General features: G+C 54.9%; 1 protein-coding gene across 5 annotated transcripts; it reads right to left on the bottom strand.

Moving 5' to 3' along the window:
* Nucleotides 1–43: 43 nt before the first annotated feature.
* LAMB2 (laminin subunit beta 2) lies at nucleotides 44–18,608 on the bottom strand. 5 transcript variants are annotated; one of them, XM_029916548.1, is made up of 35 exons: nucleotides 18,437–18,608; nucleotides 18,270–18,345; nucleotides 12,155–12,265; nucleotides 11,332–11,417; nucleotides 11,043–11,215; nucleotides 10,822–10,957; nucleotides 10,667–10,740; nucleotides 10,114–10,302; nucleotides 9,958–10,021; nucleotides 9,521–9,723; nucleotides 9,312–9,432; nucleotides 8,811–8,999; nucleotides 8,422–8,601; nucleotides 8,189–8,301; nucleotides 7,854–7,933; nucleotides 7,633–7,765; nucleotides 7,290–7,448; nucleotides 7,085–7,212; nucleotides 5,241–5,373; nucleotides 4,863–5,055; nucleotides 4,640–4,783; nucleotides 4,179–4,410; nucleotides 3,932–4,095; nucleotides 3,628–3,852; nucleotides 3,332–3,549; nucleotides 3,124–3,220; nucleotides 2,662–3,034; nucleotides 2,383–2,567; nucleotides 2,064–2,305; nucleotides 1,636–1,984; nucleotides 1,100–1,307; nucleotides 881–1,022; nucleotides 621–797; nucleotides 370–529; nucleotides 44–290 (listed from the first exon to the last, which is right to left on the bottom strand). In XM_029916548.1, exons 1-35 carry the CDS (start codon nucleotides 18,591–18,593, stop codon nucleotides 154–156), a joined length of 5,751 nt encoding a protein of 1,916 aa, XP_029772408.1. In that variant the 5' UTR covers nucleotides 18,594–18,608; the 3' UTR covers nucleotides 44–153. The 5 variants fall into 5 exon arrangements, with proteins under 5 accessions (XP_029772408.1, XP_029772409.1, XP_029772411.1 ...); XM_029916549.1 differs by lacking the exon at nucleotides 12,155–12,265; XM_029916551.1 differs by lacking the exons at nucleotides 18,270–18,345; nucleotides 18,437–18,608 and adding an exon at nucleotides 13,656–13,702.
* Between the last annotated feature and the right edge of the window lie 6,240 nt (nucleotides 18,609–24,848).

Below are 24,848 nucleotides of genomic sequence, written 5' to 3' on the forward strand. Positions count from 1 at the left end.
CCCAGAGACCCCGCCCTCCCCAAATCAGAGTCCAGACGATACAGTGGGTAATCACAGAGGTTTATTGGGGGCCTGCTCAGGCCGGCAACTGTTTGTTTCATGCATAGGCAGTAACGGGTGGGGCTGGGGACTGGAGTAGACATCGCGCAGGGGTCACTGGCAGGTGTTGTAGATCTGAACCTGCAAGTTGATGGCTTGAAGCACGCTACGCATCCTGGCTTCCAGCCCATCCAGCTGGGCTGCTTTGCCTTCCAGTGCCCGCTCATTCTCTTCATAGGTGCCCTCCAGCTCTAGGAGGGGAAGGTCTCAGCTGACGGGTCCTAATCCCGTAGTCCCACACCTGTGGCACCTACCCACCCCAATCCTCACCTTGTAGCCGTTGCAACTTGTCCTGAGCAGCCTGCAACAAGCCTCGAGCTTCATCCCGAAGTTGCTCGGCCCGTGCCTGTGCAGCCAGCACACCCTGGGCCTTGCGCTCCACCAAGGCCTTCACTGTTTGGTACTGGTCACCTAGTGGGCCCTGCAGCAGCTGGGGATATAGATGGCAAAGTCAGCTAGGTGGCCCAGTGGAGGCCCAGCTTCTACTTCAACCCCCACCAGCTGGTTCTGCCGCGACCCACCTGCTCAGCCTCTCTGGCACGACCCTGGGCACTGGCTGCTGTTTCTTCAGCACTGGAGGCTGCCAGACTATTCCCTGCTCGTTTCAATTTCAGAGCTTCCAGAAGACCATCCAATTTCTGAGCCCGCTCGCCTGCAGAGCTCAGTGCCTGCTCTGCACCTGCCATCTTCTCCTGCACCTGTCATGGGTGGACCCAGGGTTAAACAGGTCTATGGGTGCATGCCCATAATCTTGCCCTATTCATGTCCCAGAGAACCACACCTGATGCAGTGTCCGCTCTGTGTCCTGTGTGTCAACTATCGCCCCTTGGATGGCACCCTGAGCAGCACCCTGTGCCCTCTGGGCTTCCTCCAGTGCTGCTTGTACAGTTTCTGCCTTCTGTTTCTCACCCTCAGCACGACTCCTGAAGAAGAGAGGGAATCAGAGCCTGCAGGTATCAGGACCAGGTGTCAAGGATAGAGGCCAGGGTCACAGACAGACCTTGCCCGCCGTGCATCTTGCAATAGCTGTTCTGCCCGACGCACATCTCCCACAGTGCGTGCCAGGATTGTGTCCACATCTGCCAGGCTCTGGACCCTCTCTGCAATTGCGCCTGCCAGGTGCTGGATTTGTTCAGGTGATGCTGGGATGGAGAGCTCTAGCACTCGTGTGGCCACCATCTCAATGCTATCAGGATCAGCCCCCTCCTCTATGGGGACACAGGCAAGGGCTTAGGGACACAAATTCTCTAGCATTGGCATCAGGCACAATTTTGGGGTATGGACTCAGGGACCCCACATAGAATATGGGTTTGCTCATAGACATAGTGATTAACTACAAGGACAGGAACTAAAGTGGACACAGACTTGGGGTCATGGACTTGGGGACCACATATAGGCAAGGGTTGAAGGGCTAGACATGAGGTCATAAACACAGATCCAGTGCAGGCCCTGACCCAAATATGGACGCAGGGACACAGGTATGAACATAGACACAGGTGAAACAACCACATGGCCTGGGCCACACGGGAGGCTCACGGCTGAGGAAGTCTTTCACACTCTGGATAAGTTCCCGAAGTTCTTGATTGGCCTTCTCCACCTGTCCCCTGGAAGCATTTGCCTTGTCCAGGGCTGCCTGGGCTCGCTGCTGTGCCTCTCCTGCCTGCCGACGGGTCTCAGCCACCTGTCTGAGGATGCCGCCACCTTCTGCCAGTGCCCGCTGCAGCTCTGCCTGTGTGTGCCGGGCCCGACCAAGTGCCAGGTCTGCCATGGCTACTGCCCCGTTGCAGCCGAGGCCCCCACAGCGGGGTTTCCCATCCTCGTCCAGGCAGCCAGCACCCCCGCAAGGGCTTGTTGCACAGGGCGCATCCCCTGGGGGCCCACACACCTGCCAGGTATAGAACAAGTCAGGGCCCTGTGGAAGGAACAGCCACACCCAGGTGTCCCACCCCACACTTGTGCCTCACCAATTCATTGATGCCTGTCAGGCTCAGGGACTGTGTACGGGCAGAGAGCTCGCCTAGTGCCTGCTGATTGGCCATATGTTTGCGGTTGAAGTCCTCCCTCTTGGCACCCATCAGCACCTCTGTCCTGTGCCGGGTATCTGCTGAGTTGCTCACAGGGCTGGGCACTGTCAGGGCTGATGTGTTGGCACGACGTTCCGCCTCTGCAGACAAACTGTGGGCATGGCGGATGCTGTCATAGGCACCTATATTGGGCAAAAGCTGGCAGTCAGCTAAAGATCACTCAACCCTGGTCCACCTGCCTAGTTGGCCAACAACCCACCCAGGAAGTTTGAATGCTTGAGCAGGTCCAAATGCTGGTCCAGCTGCCGCAGTGTGAGATTAAGTGCAAGCCCATCTCGCTCCAGACTGCTCAGTGCATGGTTGGCATTGAAGTTCTGATCCTGCACATCAGTCAGTTCTGCCTCCAGCTGGGTCAGGTGCTCAGTGGCCTCCCCAATTTCACGCCTGTGCCAGTAGGGGGTGGTGTTTAGAGAAGCTTCAGCCCTAGGCCATTGGGCCTCTGTCCCATCCCACTACGTATCCTCAGGCCCATCCATACCGCAGCTCCTCTGTGGCCTCCACGAGCTGTGCAGTAGAGGCAGCTGAGGTGTTGCGGGCACCCACAATCCCCTGTACAGTCCCCAACTTCTCCTGCATATTCCAGAAGCGGCTCTCAAAGGCACCCAGCACACCCATCTGCTGCAGCTCCTGTGCCCGCTGCTCTAGGAGCCGCGTACGGGCAGCCAAGTCCTGTACCACACGGTCCCAGTCCCCGAAGCATGTGTGGCATGGGTGGCAAGCAGGAAAGACCCCTGAGAAGCCACGGGCACACTGGTCACAGCGCACACCAGACACGCCTGGGCGACAGCTACAATGGCCTGTGGAGCGGTGACACTGAGGCGTGTCTATTCCACGAGGGTCACAATCACAGGCTGCAGAAAAGGGCAGACCATGGAGTTAGGGTGCCAGTGGGGCATCCTGAGAAGTCCCCCATCCACCCTAGCCCTGCCAGCCCTCTCACCGCGGCACTGCAACCCAGGGTCTCCCCAGTGGAGCTCCTGGCACTCAGAACAGGTTCGTCCACCAAAGCCAGCACGGCAGTGGCACTGCCCTGTGAACTAGAGTGAGAACAGAGCAGAGGTCAGAGCCTCAATTGGAGGCTAAGCCCTGGAGACTTAAGACAGACAGTTGGCATCATCCACCCAGGGATCCACAAGAGAGTCCCATACCTCGTTGCAGGTGGGGCCTCTGGCTCGGCTTGGGTGGCAGGCACAGGGCTGACAGCCATGGCCACTGGTCAGGTTCCAGAAGTTGGGGGCACAGCGGTCACAGCTAGGGCCCTGGACATTGGGGAGGCATGGGCACTGCCCACTGCTTGGGTCACAGTGGCACCGGTCAGTGGATGGGCACTGCTGGGGATCTGTGCCCAGTAAGTTGCAGGTGCAGCCTGTGCCAGTCAAACACATTAATCAAGGGGAGCCTGAGCAGCAGAGCCCTGCCCCAGCCATCCCAATCCCACACTTACGGTGACAGCTCTGTTGGGTGGCCTGCCCATGGAAGCCAGGCTTGCAGTGGGCACAGTGTGGCCCCTCCGTGTGGTATAAGCAGCGCAGGCATTGCCCCGTGCGGGGATCACAGGCATCAGGGTCCATGGGGTCAATGTTCCCACTGCACTCACAGGGCTGGCACTGGCCACCTGGCCTTGATGGGTCCCCAAAGTGCCCAGGGGCACAAGCTTCGCACCGCAGCCCTGCCCACAGTTGGGAAAGGTGTGAGTGTTCAGTTCAGCTGCCCCACGCTAACTCCATGCCTGCACCTTACTTACTCACCTGTGTAGCCTGCCTTACAGTGGCACATGATCTGCTGGGAGTACCCATCCCGATGGCAAGAAGTAGCAAAGTGCCGCCGGCTCCCAGGGCCTTCAGGGCAGGGACAGGGCCGGCACTGGCCTCCATATGGTAGCCGTGGGTCCCCGTGGAAGCCAGCAATGCACCTTCAGGGAGGGGCAGGAAGAGATATGTGATCTCTGAGTGGCATTCCCACCCACCAACCCACTCCAAGCTGCTCCAGGCTCACCTTTCACAGTGCTCACCCCCTGTGTGATCACGGCAGGCCAGACAAGTGCCTGTATGGGTGTCGCATTCATCTGCATGCCCATTGCAGACACATGGCTGGCAGTTAGGAAATCCCCACTGGCCACGCTGGCAGCGATCACAGCGAAGCCCGAAGGCACCAGTTCGGCAGGGGCATTGCCCACTGGTCCCTTCACATAGGCCACTGAGTGCCCCCTCGGGGCTGCACTGGCAGGCTGGGGGCAAGGCAGAGGCTGAGCCAGGGAGGTGGTTTGAGGGAATCTAGGTGGGGTGGGGTCAGGGTGGGAAAGTCTGGGAATGGAAGAGAACTTCCAATGTCCTGGTGCTGAGAGCATGGAATCCAACGCAGAATTAGAGGAAGGAAGAAGCAGAGTTGGAGGGAGGGGGAAGAACAGTAGTGGGAAGGAGAGAGAAGGAAAGGAGGAAAGAAAGGCAGGCAAGTACCTTGACAACCTGTGGGGCCAAATCCATAGAAGCCAGGGGCACAGTGATCACAGCGGCGCCCAACCACTGCAGGTTTACACAGGCACTGACCACCATGGGGATTGCACTCAGAACTCAGTGAACCCTGGGGGTCACACTGACAGGCTGTGGGGCAGGTGGAGAGGGCCAAGTCAGGCTGGGACCCCACACCTCTGCCCCACCAACCCACCTCTTAGGCACTTACGCAAGGCACCATTGTAGAGGAGGGCAGACAGGCTGATGAGGAGGGGGGCACAGGCTGATGAAGGAAGGGTCTTACTGGGCACCAGACCCTCCTCATGGCAACGGTAGCGTTCAAAGGTGGCACGGCGCTCCAAGGCAGCAGCGTCACCCCCACTAAACATCTCCAGCACCAGGACACGGGGAAGCAGCACTAACTGAAGAGATGAGCAAGGAAGAATGAGGTCTAGACCCGAGACCATATTGGCACTACCAGAGCATTTAGCACCACCATGGGCCTGCCTCTTCTGTCACAGGCCCCACCTATCCAGCCACCACCACTACAGGTCCCATTCCATAGACCCTGCCTTCTTGGTCAGTGTGGAAAGAGAGAACTATTCACCGAGTCAATGAGCAGGCTGGGTCTAGAGTAGGGAACCTCAGCCTGGGCACTTCCCCCTGTTCGCAGCAGCTTCAGATGCAGCTTATAGGAGATGCCAGGCTCAAGGCAGACAGGTCTGGGAAATATCATATACCTAGGGGGAGACAAGGACATGTATAGCGTTTACCCAGGGTACCTACACCCATCCTAGGCCTCTTCACCCCGCACACAGCAACCAAACCACTAGCCAAGAAAGATGCTAGGGCTTGGTCAGGCCAACAGACCTGACAGGCCAACAGCCTGACAGAGAATCTATACAGATTTCCACAAGCATGCCTTCCTGGACTCCTATACCTGTGCCGACCAATCTCTGAAAACGCTCCCTACAGCCTTGCAACCCCATGGCATTTCCCTGGCATGAATACTTGCCAATTTGTCTTCAATGGCCTCCTCCCATTTCCTTCAACTTGACCTCCAACCTCTGCTCCTCTTCACCAAGACTATGTCGTTCCCTCCAACCTGGCGCTGCCCTTCCTAGGTCATTCCCATCAGCCTGCAAACATCTTTTATCCTTCCTTGAAAACATCTTCCCTCAGTCCCTGAGTCTCCCCTAGACATTGCTTTATCTTTGCTTTCCCCAATAAATTGAACTGTGTTCACTGCCTCCACTCCAGCCTTGCACTCCAATGGAGCTTTTATGCCAGCATGCCATTGAGATAGCCTGTACCAAGCTCACCGTCAACCTTCATGTAGCCAAACCCAGCAGCCTCTTTTCTGTTGCCGGCTGCTCCAGCATTCAGCAGCATGTGATGAGAGCAGTGCACCCTCCTTCCTGAGACACTCTTCTCTCCACTTCTGGAACCCTGTCCGCACTCCTGGTTTCCCCCCACTGCCAGCTCCTTCTTCTCCACTGGCATCTAACACCCCAGAGCTTTCTTCTGGTCCTCCCTCCTTTCTCTGGTCATTTCATCTAGATCTATCTCTTTAGTGACAAGTCCCAAATTTATATCTCCAACTTGGGGCCTCCCAGTAATTCCAGACATAGAAATGTAACCACCCATTGGCCTTCTCCAACAGTTCTAACTCAGAACTGCTCTTCCCTATGTCTCAATCTCAGCAAAGAGCCCAACACCCATTCAGATGAACAAACTCAAAACTCTAGAATCATCTTTCCACTTTCCCTTTCCTACACTTCTAACCCATCAGCTCTGCCCCTAGAGCCCTCTGGAACCTTCATCATCTCGCCACATCAACCGCTAAACCTCTGTCCAACCCACTGTCACTCAGCTAACTCAATAGCCTCTAGCAGATCTTCCGGCTTACACCTTGGTCCCTTTAAGTCTGTTCTCCACTCAACAAGTAGAGAGGTTTTTGTTAAACACAAGTCACAGTTGGTAAAAATGTCTATAATGGGTACGGCCCCTTATATGCTGCTCTCTCTACTTCTGTGTATGTTTGAATATTTATGTAATAAAAAAATCAAAAAAGATGGTGACAAACAGATACAAGAAACAAATATTACCCTGAATGTAATAAAACAATAATCAGACCAGTCACATCCCTGCTTAGAATGCTCTGATGCCATCCCTTCCCACCGTGGGCATTCCCTAAAGTGACACTGAATGATTTCCCATTAATTCTTGCCACACGCCTCTGGAACTTAGATTCCTAAGAGAGCAGGCCTATTCTACTTCCTTTCTCTGACCTGTGCCACACCTAATAGCACTTGGCAAACAGCTGTCAAGAGGAGGCACTTGAAGCAAGGGACAGATGAATGAGCAGTGTGATCTTCTAAGTGCCCTTCAGGGAATTAGGGATGGCCCACAACCCTCCACTGTTATAGATGCTACCATTAGTGCCCTCACCTGCTTTCTGGTTGCAGAGTCCCTGGAATGTGGTCATCCTTGGGCAGCACATGCCCACACGGGCCGTGGGCAGACACAGGCCCTGGGCGTTGCACAACCACTTCCATCTCTACCCACTGCTCAGGGATCTGGGGGAATAGGATGATGAAGAAAATGCTACCACACCTGGAGGTTCAGCTCTGGGTCAGATTTCACAGAGTCTGACCTGGGGCTCCAAGCGCAGCAGCAGATCATAATCCATGGCTCTTGGCACAGATGTCACCAGGAACTCCAGTGCCTGACCTTCCTGCAGCCTAACAAAGCCCCGGCCTGTCCAGGATGAAGTCCCACCAGGGGTCGCGAGGCGCTCCACCACATCCAGCACCTGTGAGGGATACAGCTCAAGGTGAGTGCCTAGGTAAGGCACCATCTCTCCTACCACAGCCTGTCCCCAAAACTCAGCTCTTCAGCTAAGACACCCTCACCAAGGCTGGACACCCTCCCCAGACAAAGTACCACCCATAACTGCCTCTCCAGCACAAGCCCCGCCCTCCAATGTTGCCCCTTACCTTTCCTCGGGTGTCTTCAGCCTCCCAAGTTAGGTGGTCAAGGAAAGGCCGGAAGTAGCCAGGCTGTACCTGCTCACAGCGTCGCCCCACCATGTGCTGGCGGCAGCGGCACTGACCTGTGGCCTCATTACACCTGGGAAGTCCACAGTTACTCAAGAAGGACCCCTTACCCTGCCCAGGATCTTTTCCCACCCTTCCCAGACCTCTTATACAGCACTCACTGGGGATCCATGGCGCCACCCACGTCGCAATCACACGGACGGCAGCCAAGCAGGTCATGGCTCAGGCCCCAATGGCCAGGCTGGGGAGAGGAGGTTGCTGGGGACCAGAAACAGACCCCCCCTCGCCACCCATCAGGGAATCCAATGACAGCTCTCAGCCTCTCCCACCCCTTGGAGAAACATGGTCCCCTAGACCATGGCTCCCACCTTGGCCTCCCAGCCAGAAATACACCCTAAGCTCTCCAGGACCAACCCAGTGGGGTATAGACCCTACCCCCTCACCCTGTGCCCTCAGAAGTGCAGGACCCCAGAACCCCAGCCCCCTACAGTCGCACCAGGCAGCGGTTGCAGCCATGTCCAGTCACTAGACGCTTGCAGAAACAGGTTCCACTGTTGGGGTCACAAGAAGTGACCCCAGGCACCGTGCCTCGTGCATCACACTGACATCCTGTGGGGAAGGAGACCCATCAGGACTCTGGGGAGCTATGGTAGTGCTGGTGTTCATTGGGTCAAAAGTAAAAAGTCAAGGCTTAAGGTTAGCACAGGAGCTAGGGCAGGAAGCACATACGCTGACAGCCTGCAGGGTCACTGGCACTGAGCCCAAAGAAGCCATCACGGCACTGCTGGCAGCGAGAGCCCACCACATGTTCTTTGCAGCGACACTGGCCCGAGACCAGCCCCAGAGCAGGATCGTCATGGGGATCACAGCGACCACCATCTTGGGACCCCATGGGGTCACAATCACAGGCTGAGGGCAAAAAGAGGTGCAGGGTCACCCTATCTCAACTAGCCCAGCATCACTCATCTCCCAAGCCTCTTCACCCTAGATTCCCAGCCTGGCTTCACCCTGCCCCCCCGCCCCCAACCTCAAACCCCTTCAAACTGGACAGCAGTCTGGCTTCCTAGTTCCTACCCCAGACTCAGCCTTCCCTCTCCCATGCCCAAACCCAGCCTCACAGCGGCACACAGCAGGGTCCCTCAGGTCCTTGGTTGGATCACGGTAGAAGAAGGGTCGGCAGAGCTCACAGTGGAGCCCAGCTGTGTTGTGCTGACATCCATCACATACACCTCCACTCACATTGCCAGATGCCAGATATATGGCCATGTCGAAGTGGCAGCGGTGGGCGTGCCCATGGCACTCACACTCTTAGGGGAGGGGAAGGCAGGACAAAGGTCACTTGAGGGACAATATCCTGAAGGTAAGGAATGTAAGGGTCCCAGTGACAAGTAGGTCCCTGCCACAGGCCAGAATTTGTGGCTGTGGGCTCAGGTACTTTAAGGTCTCAGCATTATACTGACCCCCCCTGCCCAGAGTAGATTGTGAAGGAGGGTTAAGGGAATCCCTAAGGGCATCAAGGCCTGGATACTCTTTGGATAGAGCCTGGGTGTTAGGGGCTTAACTCATGGCACAGCCAGACCACAGAGTTCGGGGGCTCTGTGGGCCAGGATCTGACTCACTCCTACAGGCATGACTGTGGCCATCCTCAGCTGGACTCCAGGGCAGGTCATGATAGAAATCTTGACACTGCTCACAATTGAGGCCACGAGTGTTATGTTTACAGACACAGGCTCCGTGAACCTAGAAGGTGGGCAGGCAGGTGGTCAGCACTGTCCAGCCATGCCTGCCCCTCCCCCTAGCCCTATTCCAGCCAGCTAAAGCCCCTCACCATGCCTTCAGCATGGGCTGGTGCCCCTGGGGCAGGTGCACACTGTGAGGCATGTCCATAACAGAAGCAGTTGCCACGCACAACCAGCTCGTAGAGGGCATAATAGTATTTCTCACGGATCTCCCGCCGTGGATCAAGCAGGTTGTCTCCCAGCGTATGTAGCCGTGTCAGATTCACCCGTAAGTTAGTGATCTTCAGCAGGTCTAAGTGGGGGGAAAGGATTGGGAGCCAGCTGGCCAGGCAGGCTCTTGTTGCTCCATGCCCACTCAGGGGCTGCAGCTGCTAAGGTCACCTTGGGAGACCTCCTATCTATTGCTATATGAGCTAAATTGGACTTGGCACCTGCCCTAAGAAGCACCCAAAATAGCTACTGAGGCCCCAAATAGTCACCAGCCGGACACTGGGACTGTGCCAGGCTCAAAAGGAAGAACACTCACTCTGGATCCATGGGCTGTAGGGGTCTGGGATTGGGATGGCAGGATCCAGCACACGATAGATGACCTGGTGGGACATGGAGCCATTAGAGGCACTGGGCCCTGCCTCAAGCCCATCATCTCCCCTCTTCCTGCCCTAAGTCAGATCCTGCTCCTCACCTCGCCTTCAGTAGATGGCTCAATCTCTGAGTAGCGGGACTCACAGACTACATCATCCCAGTGCCGTGGGGGGGCCAGTGGGACTCCTGGAAAGTCAGCCCCACAGTCATAGGAAAAATATCGGTACACATGCCAGGTGCGTCCAAAGTCTGCTGAGCGCTCCACCAGCATGGCAGCAGGACGAAATGTCTGGGTGGAGGGCACGGCTGATCAGTGGGCATCAGGACCAGGCCCATCAAGAACCCTGCCCAGCTGGGGCTTGCCCTCAAGCAGTCCATGGATAGGTGGGGGTGACCACTGGAAGCCAAGCAATAGTCAGGGAGGATAGCCCATTCTAATGGGGAGACTCAGGGTTGATGGGGCCCAGGGAGGCAGCACTTGCAAAGGCCTGGAGGAAGAAGGCAACAGAAGGTGTGGGCCATGAAGGAGCCTCCCATGCAGCCAGAATATAGCATGGGACCTCAGGGAGGCTGGGCTAAGTTGCTAGGAATCTGTTCAGGGGCAATGGGGAGCCAAGCAGGGTGATTCAAGCAGGCTCCCAGACATGCGGCACCTTGAAGGTCATAATGAGGTGCGTGAAATGAAACTCAGCCTCCAAGTCCAGCTGGATGGTGACCACGGGGACACCTGAGGCAGGAGTCGGAAGTCAGGGAGTTGAGACTACTGGTGGGCAACCCTGCTCACCCCATGCCCCACCCACGGCCTCACCATTCTCTGACTGCCACCAGGCTGTCCGGCGCTGCGGTGCAAAGCTGGTAACTACATTCTGGATGCGATGGCTGTTTGGGTTGTCTCTAGCAGAGAAGGGGCGCCGGGAATCACACAGGAAGCACTTCTTCTCATCCTGGGTTATGTCAGAGTCAAGGTCAGGATCAGTGCTTCAGCCAGTCCCAGTACCCCCTCCCTTGGCCTACCCATCCCAGCCTCACCAGAAGGTGACTAACGATGCAGTAGGGCTGGGGGCCATGCAAGCCACAGGTGGATGAGGCAGTCAGTCTGTCAGCACGGCCCACTAGCAGGTCACCTGTGGCAGGGTAGCAGCTTCCCCTCGAACAGCCTGGCACATCTGGGGCCAGGGCCTGGGCCAGGGCGGTGGCCAGCACTGGGAACAGTGGGTCAGCCAGTTCTGCTGCGCTCCCACCCCATAGCCCCAAGACTACTCCCCCACGATCCATCATCTCATCCCACAAACCCCAGGCCTACACCAGGCCCTCTCACCGCTTAGCAGCAGGCCCAGTCGAAGCTCCCAGGGCCCAGGCAGTCCCCACAGGTCTCTCCTTGGCCCCCCTGAGGCCCGCTCCATCCTGAAGAGGAAGGGAATCCAGATGAGGGGAAGGATGAGAAGTCCGTAGCCCAGGCCCACCCTGCCCTTCCCTCGGGGTCCCGTGCAGACCCTGCCCAGGTTAATTCCCAGGCAGATTCCCCACTCAATCCTCCCTTAGGCAGTCCCTTCACTAGCAGAGTCTTGCGACTTTGAGCAAAGTTGAGAAGCACGGCAAAAAGGAAAGTGTGGAGCGGATCTTGGGCAGGAGTGCAACACCGTGCAGAAGTTCCTCTCCCACCGCTCCAGAAATGACCCTCATTCTAGAAACCAGACATAGTCCAGCTCACCTGCAAAACTTTATTGTACTCCCTTGCTCAGACCTGTGCAGACCAAGGGGCAGGGGGTTTGGTTTTAGACCACCACAGTTAGGGGGCACACCAAGTAGGGAGTATGACAAGAGCAAAGAAAAGGAGTTTGATCTTCTGAGACTTCAAACGGCCCACAGAACCCAGCCTTTCCACCCAGCGTTATGAGTGCTGTGGAAGTCACCATCTACTAGACTGTTCAGTTTCAGGGTTCCAGCATCAGCGGGTAGGTGAGAGGTCACACACAGACATCAAGCTCCTCTATTTAGGAATGGGGGAAGCTTTAGGCTGGCCTGGCCACAGCAGCAGGATAAGATGGAAGTAGAACGAGAGATGGAAAAAAGCCATCCCCTTGTCCAAGTCACCGCCCCAGGAGTCTCCACCTCCCTTAGCCACTACAGAAAGTACTCACGAGAAGTGCTGTCTCAGTTTCCCGGTGTGAAAATGGGTGCTGGCAGCTGACAACAGAGGCAGGGACTGAATCCAGATCTTATGGCTATTCATCCATTCCACACCTTTTGGCCTGCCGGGAGGCCGGAGCCCAGGCTTGGAATGCGAGAGGCTTGCAAATGCCCCACCCAGGCCCCTGGGACCACAGGCAGGACCCACTGCTGGTCTATAGGGCCTGGCCCCAGTGGCTCTGAGCTGCTACAACTGTGCCAACTCGGTCTGGGGCCAAACGGAGAGGACCCAGAGCTGTGGAGCTGGGGTAGAAACCTGGGGGTCTTCAGGTGGCATCACCAGCCTTCTCAACAAGAGTCTGAGCAGAGGGGCAGTCGATCTGCTAGACTTACTGGGTCTCAGGAGTTACTTCAGTTTTCCGGAGTAGGGGTCTCCAGTTACCCTGGGGGGTCATGTAGTCAACCTGAGGGGCTCAAGAATATTTATTAGAGGTGACTCAGAATTTGAGATCACTCAGAAAAGTATCTATCAGGGTCAAAGGCGCTAGATGGCCTCTGTGAGTTTTACATGATCTCTGGTTTTTCAAGGACAGAGGATCACTGGAGGATATCATGGGGTCACAATGGGGTTACTCAAGGTCAACTGGCACTCAGTGGGGTCCCTGGGTCCTCAAGGTCAGGAGATTCTTGGGTCAATCTGGGATCACTCAGGTAGTCCAAGAGTCTGTCTTACTAGCATCCGTACAGTACAGTCAGCAGGTGGCATACCCATTTGCCCATAGCCACATGTGCTCAAGCAGCTTTGCTACCCTCTGTTCCAGGGCCCACAGGATGGCACCTGCTTGCTCAGTATCTGCTTGTTCTGCACCAGATGGTGCTCCAACCCTGAGGATCAGGTCATATGAACCCAGTTCTCACCTTTGGCCCTAATTTCTGACCTTGGTCCTCACTTCTGTCATGACCTTAACTCTGACCCCAGCCCTAAGTGAACTCTAATCCTAATCAACATTTGACCCCTGTTGTGAACTTTGACCCCAGCCCTGATCCCTACAGGAATCTGGACCTGACCTAGACCCAGTCCTGACCCTCCCACACCATCCCTGTTCTGACTCTGACTCATCCATCTGACGCTGATCCCACTCCATACCCTACCCCACCATGGCCAATCCATGCACCTTTTAGCCAGCTCTAGCTGTTACACACCCACTTTAGCAGCTCTTGGACCTTAGCTCCTGACTACTGTACCCACTCTCCTGCATCTTGCACCGTGGTCACCAGGCTATATGTGCCCTTCTGCAACTCTGCCAGGCCTAACTGGGCCATCTGCAATTCCTAGAGCAGGATTTGACCCGAAAACCTACCCTATCTAGATCCTATTTCAGACATATTGCTGCCCAAGTTTTCTGGGGGATAATGGAGCTTTATAACTGAGACCCTGCCTCAGCCCAGTATAGCTCAGTCCCAGCCTAAATCCCACCTCTTAGACTTCAATGCCCAGTGTACCCATCACACCTTGCCCAGGCCCCCAGCCACGCCCATCGCATGTACTGCTTGCTCTTCTGTCTCCTCGGCCTGCTGCTGACAAGGCCAAATAGGTCTTGAAAGCCACAGCTGCACTGGAAAGATGCCCCAGGACTGGGGCCACATCCACTACCACTGCCAGTATCATCCAGGCCAAGCCCTGCCACCTGAGGGAAAGATCAAAGGATCACAGGGAGGTCACAGCAGTGTAGCAACTAAGTAGGGTGTTCACATGGTCTGTGTATTTAGTAGCATCAGGGCATCACAGTGGTTCAAGGATCTCAGGGAGAGAATAGGGATAATAGCAGCCACAGAACAAGAGGTGTGAAGGAGCTGAGGGGTACTGGTGGGGTGTCACCTCCTGTACACTGGCCTCCAGGCCTCGAAATGTCTGTTTGCTGCCTGCAGCCCTTGTTCTGCAGCCTTTGTATGACTTCCCACCTCAGCCAGCTGAACATCCAGTTCTTGGTCCTGGGCCCTAGCTGTCCCCTCCGTGAAGGGTGCAGATGATTAGTTGGGCATCCCTGTCCTCCTCATCCTCTGTCCTCTACCTCCAGCCTCCTGGCCCTTCACCTGGTCTGCTGTGCCTGATGGAGGACACCTTGAGCTCTGGGTAGTTCCTGGCCTATCGTGTCTGGTGCAGGGAAGGTACTCTGGATCTGACCTAGCAGGAGGGCAATGCTCACTTTCCTACCTTGGGGGATGGGCACTGCCAGCCCACGTCATGCCACCAGCTGCACACTCACAGCATCTGCACCTTTACATGTAGGAATTGGGGTAGCAATCTCAGATGTGAACGCTGATCCTTGACTCAACAAACCCTGACTCTAACCTCTCACTGGCCCTGTCTCTGACATGACTACATGGTGCGCTGGGGGCTAACAAGAGCCAAGTGTTAAAGTTTAAAAAATTTTGTGAATCAGCTGATAAATGGTAGGTAGACTAAAATCAGCCATGGTAGGGGATGCCTGGGTGGCTCAGTCGGTTAAGCATCCAACTTCAGCTCAAGTTATGATCTCACGGTTCATGGGTTCATGCCCAGCAACGGGCTCTGTGCTGACAGCTCAGAGCCTGGAGCCTGCTTTGGTTTCTGTGTCTCCCTCTCTCTCTGCCCCTCCCCTGCTCACATTCTATCTGTTTCTCTCTCTCTCAAAAATAAATATAAACACTTAGAAAAATTTTAATTAGCCATGGTGGGTTTACTTACCCCATGGTAATTGATAAACACTACAAATCAATTCCCTCTGACCTCGAATCAGCTGTTAAATATTTAGGAGCCTACTAGTACTCCCATCTGACCCTGGTTAGCCCTTATGAATATTCCTCATTCTGGAAGAAGTATCACAGCACAGCACAGTATGCCCACCTGCTCCTGCCCTCAGCTGTGAATAGACACACACAAGCAGACCTGTGCCCAAGAGGAAACACTGGAGGATCTGCACAGTTGCTTATAAAGGGGCTATAGTGGCCAAACTCCAGGACCCCCTTACATGATGCCATGTCTCTAGGCCTGGATTCCTATGAAGCTTGCTGTGGCCTGGATTAGCTACAGCTCATAGGAGTAAGTCAGGTGTAAATGTATCTCCTGCACCCCTATAGCCAGGCCATGGTTCCATAGGACTCCCCCCTTGGCTTCTATTCATGGCCCCAGTGGCTCTATACTAGTTGCTAATGCTGCTCTAAGATTGTGGCACCTATATCAAGGCTATTGCAAGAGTTATGGGAAGCAACCAGAGCCCACTGGGTAGTGGGCAGGGTCCCAGGGCAAGAAGGAACACCACAGAGTACAGCAATGTAGGCCAGTCCAAGTCCCCAACCCCTACATTCCTGCAAATAAGCCAGATGATCCAGGGAGAAATGTATGTCCCAGATATCCCCTATTGCCCTACACCCAGGTTTTGGTTAGAAGAAAGTCCTCGCCTTGGTGAACGCCCCTCTAGTGATCCATATCTCCACCCACCACTGCAGCTTTGACTAGGAGTCTCAGAAGCTATGGACACATCTGGATCTTGTCAACCAACTTCTTCAGTTTCAACTTCCAGATAGCTGTCCCTGTCCCTGGCTGACCCATCCCCCATAGCAGCTGCTCTGTCCACCACCAGTCTCTTGGGCCTGTCTCAGGATGCTGTCTTGTTCTACAAACGTAGTCACAACCTGGGCTCCAAGCAGGACTTCCTGGGAAAGCAGGCAGCTAAGGAGGCCTGGGCCTCAGCATCTGCAAGGGATGGCAGGGATGGATAGAGGGGTAGGTCAGGGCTCCACTAGTTGAGGCAGAGTCAGTTAGCCTTCTGGGTTCCCCCAGGTACATAAGCAAAGGCACCTGGCCTCTTCCTTTTGCCCCACCCTGGCCCCTACCCTCACCGGCTGCCCACTTGCCTGCTCATTAGGCCTCATCTTGGGCTCCTGTTGTCCTCTTGGGCCAGGCCAAACCCTTGACACAGTTTAGCTCCTAGGATAATTCTTGCAGACATTCACACTGCCTCCTAACTCATGGCTCTCTTTCTGCCACAATCTGTCTTATGGTCCACAGTGTCTGGGCCAAAGCAGTCACTTTCTTCCTGCAGGAAGATGGAACATCAACTTGGCCAGAGATATCCTCTCCTTCATAACTCCTCACTCAGGAAAACCCACCTGACTCCTAGACCCAGGACTCAAGACAGGCCAGCCTGAGACCCCCTGAGTCCCCAACCCTGAGAAGCTAGCTGGAGACCTCCCCCTTACTGACGCAAGACCCCTGGCCTTAATCCAGCTACCCATTCTGTAAGTTGCTCCAGAGTCCCCACAATGGGTGAAGAAGATTCCAGGAAAGTCTGTGGCTGCTGGAGTATCCCCTCCAGGACCTGTAGGTGTCCACCCTGGCCCCGGGAACCCTAGACAGGCATCCTCTTGTGTAGCGGGGGGCGGGGGGGGGCACCTCCTGGGCCACAGTTTCTAGTGGCAGCTGGAGCAGAGCTAGACGTTGGTCCCAGGAGGTGAAACATGTAGGGCAGAGGTGCAGTGTGGGAAGCCACCTCTGGAGCCACAGGCCCGGGTCTGGCACCTCAGCTTTGAGGTGCTCTCTCTGCAAAGGGAGGCACCTGTGTGTGGATCACAGCCGAGCAGGATGGAGCCCAGTGGGTCACAGGCATAGGCTGTGGGTTCAGGGCAGGGAGCAGATGACACTTGCCCTAGCCTTACCTCCAAAAGGCCTGGAGAAGTGTCCTATGTGAGTGGTAGGGTGCACACAAGCCACTGATCAGAACAGCCATGGGCACTAGCATCTTCCCTGGCCACAGAGGCCATATGGCATAACAGCCTTTGGGCAGAGGAAGAGCACAATACTCTGGAACATCTACAGTCCAGTCAGGGGTCAGCTGGGGTGAAGGACTGGCAGGTGGGTTCAGAAAAGAGCTACCTGATGTGTGCTCTCTACGGGCACACCCTACCTGATCTTACCAACAATTGTGTCCCCAAGTATATCTTTGAGTTGTGGGGGGAAGCAGCAATAAACATGCTGTGCTCTCCCTCAGGAAAGCCCCATCCCTCCCCTGCTGCTCCACACCGGGCCCCTTTAGGGCAGTCTCACCCCCAATGGAGTGGTGTGAGCAGCCCTCTCTGCATTCCTCCTCTGGGTCACCGTGGTGCCCAGCCTGACATCTGGAGCACATACGGCCCCCAAGTCCTGCCAAACAAGGGCACTGACCTGTGACCTGAGGGAAGAGAGTGTGAGCCAGTCCTTAGGAAGACAGAGCCTTCCCTATGACAGGGAGAAGGACATAAGTACTAAACGGGAGCATACGCACACCAAGCACACAGTGCTTGCCCTGCTCCTGCCCCAGATAGCACCCACACTTGTGCTTGGCTGAAGGCTTCTCCCTTCCTGCTTTCTCCTTGGCCAGCCCCGCACAGACCCTCTGGGTTCTCAACTCCTGACCTGCTGCCCTTTCTCCCTCTGTGTCCCTATCCAAACATCCTGCTGTCTCCATACCCTCACCCCCATGCCTCCATCACTCTGACTCCCACGGTCTCTTCCACCAAGGACACAAGAACAAACACACACTGCAGGCCTCATCTCATTCAGTTGCTAACCACTCTCCTCCCAGAAACTCTTGCTCAGAATGGCCATCGCCCTCTGCCAGCACGAACTCTCAATCCTAACCCTTCACCTCTGTCTCCTCAGCCTCCCCCGACCCCAGCCATGTTCACTCCACTTGCCATGACAGCAGATCACCCACATACTAGCTCTCAGCAGCCTGTGGGGTCAGGCACATGCTGCTTCATATCTGCTCTACCCCAAACCCTGCCACTACCTTATAGTTTATGTCACACAAAAGCAGAGTCATACAGCTCTTTGCAGCCCCACACACTGGTGGTGGTGATCATATGAACACCTACACCAGCCACAAGTTACATCCCGTTAGAGACACACACTCACACCTGGCTGCTGCCACAAGCTATGGGCAACATGGCCTCACTCACTGGGTGAGATGCTGGCTGCAAAATGTGCTGGGCATGGCAGTTGCAGGGCTCATAGCCCCTGGGTCCCCCCAGGTTCCAGAAGAGGGGGGCACGGTAGCTACAATCCTGCCCCAGCGTGTTGGGGTGCCAAGGGTACTGCTCACTGACCTGGTTGCAAAAGCAGGCTTCAGCCCGAGATGGGGCACTGTGCAGGAACAGGGCCCCGGGGGGTCACAGCTACAGCCTAGGGAGAGGAAAGGTCTGAGGAAGGGCCACTCCCACCTACCTTGGGATGTTCCCACCCACCCTAGCCGCACACTCATGCTGGCAGCCACCTGGGCACAGAGCACTGCGATGGAAGTCAGGCCTGCCACGGGCACAGCCAGGACCATGGCTGTGGTGCAGACAGTGCTGGCAGTGTCCATTGTGGAGGTTGCAGGCAGCAGGATCGCGGGGATCTACATTATTGTTGCACTGACAGGGCTGGCACATTCTCTTCTGGGGTTTCCCATGGCCAAGGGCACCCAAAGTAGCTAGAGGAACAGCAGTCGCAGCTGGGGCCCGGAAAGGATTGAGGTATGTGTGGGTCGTCTCAGTATCTTCCTGTACCTTGTGGTCTGTGGGTCCTACATACCCAGCCAGAAAGTCTGAGGTGGAGCCAAGAGAGCAGAGAACACAGTAGCTACATTATAGCCCATCTTCATGGATTACAAATTCCATGCCTATAGCTTTTTCCATTTGACCCTCCCTCCCTTGAACAGCAACTCCTCCAGGAGGGGTGCCCAGCCTGCAGTCCAACATACAGGTGGCATTGGCAAAGGTTTGCCTCATGGACCTGATGAGATTGCGAACAGTGAGCAGGGCCATGAGTTTGCCCCTGCCAAACATCCCTCACCTACGTAACCAGGTGCGCAGAGGCACAGAACACGTCCACTCACACTGTCTACATGGCAGGAACTCACATGACAGAGGCCAGAGCCAGGGTGCCCAAAACAGGGGCAAGGCTGGGTGCTGCTGGCCTGAGCCCAGCGTAGGGTCTCTGTAGTAGCCATCCAAGCACCTCCTGGCAGTAGCACGTGGAATGGGGCTTGGCCCACTCGTCCTAATTCCTACCCAATGATCCAGTGCTCACCTCTCATGGTGCTGGCCTGTGGTGGCTCCATGGCAAGCCTGGCAGATGCCTGTAAGTGGGCAGCACAACTCAGCATGTCCATTGCAGGCACAAGGCTGGTAGTGTGGGAAGTCCCTCTGACCAGAGAGGCAGTGGTCACAGCAGTGACCAGCAAGTCCAGCCAGGGATGTGCACTGTTCATTCACAGGGTTACAAATGGCACCACTGGCACCCTCAGTGTGGCAGCGGCCCTCTGTGGGGAATGACAGGGCAAACCTGCCATGCAGAGGAGAGAGATGATTGGTCCCAGAGCCCACAACCATACTCACTGGCCCTGAAGGCTTAGCACTACAGCCAGTGGGTCTGAAGCCATACATTTCCAGACACAGAGTGGTCACAGGTACAGCCAATGATATTAGGACGGCAAGGGTACTGCCCACCTAGCAGGGCACACTCAATACTCAGTGAATCCTAGGGGGTGGCACTCACATACTGGTAGGAGAAACAACGAGATAAGATGAACCTTGGGGTGCTTCCTGCAACCTCTATCCTGCAGCTCCTTCAAGCCAGGGGCTCACACTCACCAAGACTACCCCCATGGAGCAGGCGAGAGAAGCTTCAGACAAGGCAGACACAAGCCTTAGGCATGGAGAGGCCTGTTCTTGCTGCTTCCATGCAGTCTGCCTTGTGGAGCTCCTGTAAGTGCCCTGTGGCCCCAGTGTCCACAGATCTCAGCCCAGGCAATTCCTTCACCCATAGCAATAGCACAACCTAGTAGATGGGTCGAGGGTGGCAGGCAGAGGGCAGTGATCCCAGCCCTACTTGCTCATACCTACTAACTACTTTTCCTCACACTGGACCTCAGAGCCCCTTCCTGTCCCTTTCCTGTTTCTTCTTCCTCTCCAGTGGCTCCAATCTAGTCCAAGCAATGCCACCTCTCACTCAGAATCACTGCAGCAGCCTCCCTTAACAATCCATTCTCGGGGCGCCTGGGTGGCTCAGTCGGTTAAGCCTCTGACTTCGGCTCAGGTCAGATCTCACATTTGTGCGTTCAAGCCCTGCGTCGGGCTCTGTGCTGACAGCTAGCTCAGAGCCTGGAGCCTGCTTCCAGTTCTGTGTCTCCTTCTCTCTCTGACCCTCCCCCTCACATGCTCTGTCTCTCTCTGTATCAAAAATAAACATTTTTAAAAAATTTAAAAAAGAGGTTTAAAAAAACCAATCCATTCTCCCCCCATGAATCTTCCCTGTTCAACCCCCTTCCACAGCTCCCCAATGCCCCACAATAAAGGTTAAGCCCTTCTCTTGGCCCACAAGGTCCTTCGAGGTCTGGCAGCTGCCTATTCTCACCTTCTATCCTTGGCATGTGCTTTGCTCCTGCCTGGACCTCCCTCCCTACACTATCCACCTGTCTTGATCCTCTTGGTGCAACTCTAGGTCTCCAGACACCTACTCCCCAACCCCACTGCATCCATTTTATCCTGCTATAACTTGTCTCCCCTAGATGTGGGGTGGAGCTCTGAGGACCTCACCAAATCCAGAAGGACAGTGTTCCCCCTCAAGGTCTCCACACCCCCTTGGTTCTCCATAGCCACAGGATCACAGAGTAGTATGTTCCTGGTTCAAAGTGGAAAGGTCTGGATAAAACCATAGCTCTACGGGGAGCAGAGGAGTAAGGGTAGGATAAGGAGGTCATGATCATGTGGTCCCAGGGTTGTGTCCCATTTCTGTTGCATCCAGTATTTCATCATACGACCCATGCAAAAAGACCAACTTCTTAAATCCTGCTCTGTTTTATATTCAGTCTGTGTTTTGACTGCTCTATGACATAATGACATTTCATATTGGAGATTTCCCACTTCGAGGTTTGTTTCACAGATGTTAGCAGCATAATAAGGTCTTGATATTGGGGGGTCATAGGGTCCTGCCTACCTCTGTGCACGGATCAAGACCATTTGGACCAGCTGTTCTGAGCACAGATGGGCACAGCAGGTGCTGCTGGGTAGGGATTGGCTATGAACACAGACTAATCCCTGCCAATCTTCAGGTGCCTAGGGTTAAGGGTCAGCAGTCATAGAGCTGCCCCTGCCCACCACGTAACATCATCCATTTACCTTCTTGGCACCTATGTCACTGACCTTAGTCTCATAGCACAGGACAATGTCATACTCCATGGCACAAGGCACTGTGGATGCCAGCAGAGAGAGGCCAGCCCAATCAACTATGTGTGCAAAGTCCAAGCCAGTCCACAGTGTAGAGCCAGCTCCCTACTGCAGGGGCAGGGGTTCCTCTGGGGTCTAGATACAAGATACAGACTCAGGCCCAGACTACCCTAAGACCTGGACCCTCAGGACTTAGGTTCCCATTAACCAAAGACCCCAGGGACCCCAACCCTACTAAGGCCCTAGAGTCCTATGACCCCACCCTGTTTCTCAGACTGCTCACCTTGGGCAATTGGCTGCTGTAATAGGCTTGCCATCAGGAAAGGTCATGTTGTCTCCAAAGTCGGGGCCAGAGCCAACTAGGAGAGGCCCCTGAGACTTGTATACAGTAGGAAAGGGTAGGCTAGGGGGCTCCCTGGAGGCAAGTTGAGTGTCAGTATCCTCCAACATTCTGGGCCTCTCTGCTCCCACACTGCCCTGAAAATATAGGCTCTAAGATACTAAACCTCTGACCATGCTGACGTTCCCACCTGGACTTCCTCACCTTCCTAACCCAGCCCAGCCTCTTGTTCTAACCAGTTCTCTCTACACATTCCCTCCCTCCCCTGAAAACCAAGTCTGAGCCTTGGTTTTCTCCTGCCCCTGCCCCTGCTCCTCCTGGACACTCATAGGCAACCGGGGGTCAACTAGCTGGAGGCCCTGGCCAAGCTTCAGCAGTGGATTGGTCAAGGGCAGCACAGAAGTGCACAGATTGGAGTTCATGACAGCCATGGAGGTGGGGGTGGCACAGGCAGAGGCCCTCCCCAGCAGAACACCTGAGGTAGTATGGGGGCAGGGTAGGAGAGTCAACTCCTGACTCTTATCACTTGATCCCAACTCCCAGGCCCTACCTTGTACCCATTGCTGTAGGCATAGTCACAAGGCCACTCAGATTCCAGAACTCTTGTAAGACAGAACAAGTAAGTGGAGAAAGGACAGGAAGGTCTGGGGCCTAGGAGGTCATATACTGGGACTGCCTGTTGTAGGAGTAAAGGGAGTGAACACAGGGCTTCAATGATCCTCTGGCTGCAGCTGAGAGGGGGTAAGAAACCTCAGTATACTCCTGCACAGCTTCATAAGAGGTAAGATGAGGATACTACAGAGGTTAAAGGAAAACTTAAAGGATTTATGTTCAAGGAGAGGCAAGAATGGGACGGAATTCTTCCTTGGACTGAGTCTCCCTCCAAATATGTTTGTTGTGAAACACCTTTAAATCCAGTGCACAGTATGTTGTAACTTGCTTCTTCGCTTTTCCTTTTATGTTCCCAAAGCTCCCACCTGAGGGCATATGCTGGTTCAGCTAGCTGAGGTGGTGTTGACCCTGGTAACCAGATCAAGGAGTAGAACCAACCCATGTACAAGGCTCAGTCTACAGTCATGCTGACTATAGTCTTATACTTGTCAGTTTCTAGAAGCTTAGTGGCCAAATCAAGGTCAAATCAGAAGGTGGGGGAAGGCTTACCAGACAAAGTCTGTGGTCCCATCCAGAGACAAAGTGTTTGCAGTGACAGGCAGTGCTGGGGGCATCACAGACATGAATGCCAGGGACCTGGCCTCAGGGGTAGCATCTGGGGGCTAGGGCCAGGGCTCTCAGGGTGCTATTTGTATTGCTGCAGGGATAAGTACAGGCATGTGTTATTAGGGCAGTCATTGGGGACACAGCAAGGACATGGGGGTTGGGTCTACTCCGAGGGTAACTCACATTGATAACCTTCTGCCTGGGTGGGACTTAGGCCACAATGACCAGGCTAACAGAAGTCACTACACTGGCCTGACACAAACTCTGCAGTGACACTGCCCAGAGAGGAGGCCACAGGTCTCTCTGTGTGGGCATTACATAAACCCCCTTCCAGGGTAGCCACAGGGTCACAGTCACAGGTTGAATCATGGGTCAGAAGTGAGGACAGTGTTAGGTCAGAGGTCGCCATGAAGCCAAAAGATCAGAGTCAGAGGTGGGATTGGTGATTGGAAGGCTCACATTTGCAAGAGTGAAGGGAGGGGGGGACCCTCCTAGGGATCTCAGTGGAAGGGCTGGCAGAGCTCACAGTGGCACACAGCTGTGTTGTGCTGACATGTGTCAACATGCCTCCACTCACATTGCCAGATGCCAGTTACAGGGCTATGTCTAAGTGACAACTGTGGGCATGCCCATTACACTCACATTCTGGGGCAGTACAAGGAAGATGGATGTGGAGTGGGCTGACTTAGGCAATTATGGCCAGGCACAGAGGGCATGGCACCTATCCTGCCAGTGTGGGGGTGCCTGGGCTCTGCTGCATGCCATATATGGCCTAGTACAGGTCCTGGCAATGTTCGCAGTGGGTACCAGCTGTGTAATGGTGGCAGAAACAAAGGCCAGGCACCTGGCAGGGAGGTGGCCAAGATGAGTCTGCCCCAGCCCCCCAGCTTGCCCACCCCACTGGCCATAGGATACCTCTCCCATGGTGCTCACCATGCTTTTTGTGTTGGCTGGAGTCCTAGCTGTGGGCCTGCACTCAGAGGCACGGCCATGGCATAGGCAGCTGCCTCTGGCCACGAGCTCCTAAAGGGCATAGTAGTAGAAGGGGTGTCCCTTTAGGCTCCCCCAGCAGCCTATCACCCAGTGTGTGCAACTTGGAATTCATACAGAGATTTGTCACATGCAGAAGCTCTGGAGACACAGACTAAGGGACCTCAGGTGCACTGGTCATCATCCCTCTATGGTGGAGATGGAAGGGGAAGGTATAAGGGTAGGGTTTCTTCTCTCTCTGCATCACCGCAGCCACCTCCTCCAGCATTCACGCTGTGGGACTCCCCCATACCTGCTCTTCTGGGTATACCATCTTAGGATGACCACAGCCTAATGGTAGTAACTCTACTTCTGCACTACTCCTGATATCACTTCTGAAGTGAGACCTGCACATCCCACCTCTTCCTGGATACCCCATCCTGGCATTACTAGATAGTTGAAAACTGCTTCCCCATTGCAGCAAACCATTCCATTCCCCAGTCCATCATCAAAACTAGAAATCAGTTTATCATTCAGCCAAACCACATACAGTATTACTTTGCTTATTTATCAAGTTTTTCTCACTTTCATGTCATCTCCAAGAAGACAGGCACCTTGTTTATCTGCTCCCCACTGAACCTGCACAGAAGACAGATGCCTGGCATACAGTGGAGCTCAATGGGGACTTGTTCAATGTACACATGGGACAGATGGGTCCATGACTACTTTCTGCTCCACAACTTAAGTCTGTTACTGAACCAAGGTTACCTCTTGCACTGCCCTTTGTGGAGTGAAGATGATCAGAAGAGCAAGCAAGTTGTGCTTGGAAACCTAGCATGGGGGCTCAGGGCAAGTAGTTGGTAATAACCAGTCAAGGTTGGGGTATGTCCTGCTTTAGTACTCACCTGGCCTGACTCTGGGCTCTCCTGCTGGGTCATCGTTCAGTGTCT

This window comes from Suricata suricatta, chromosome 12 (genome assembly GCF_006229205.1).
Source record: "Suricata suricatta isolate VVHF042 chromosome 12, meerkat_22Aug2017_6uvM2_HiC, whole genome shotgun sequence".
Taxonomy (NCBI): Eukaryota; Metazoa; Chordata; class Mammalia; order Carnivora; family Herpestidae; genus Suricata; species Suricata suricatta.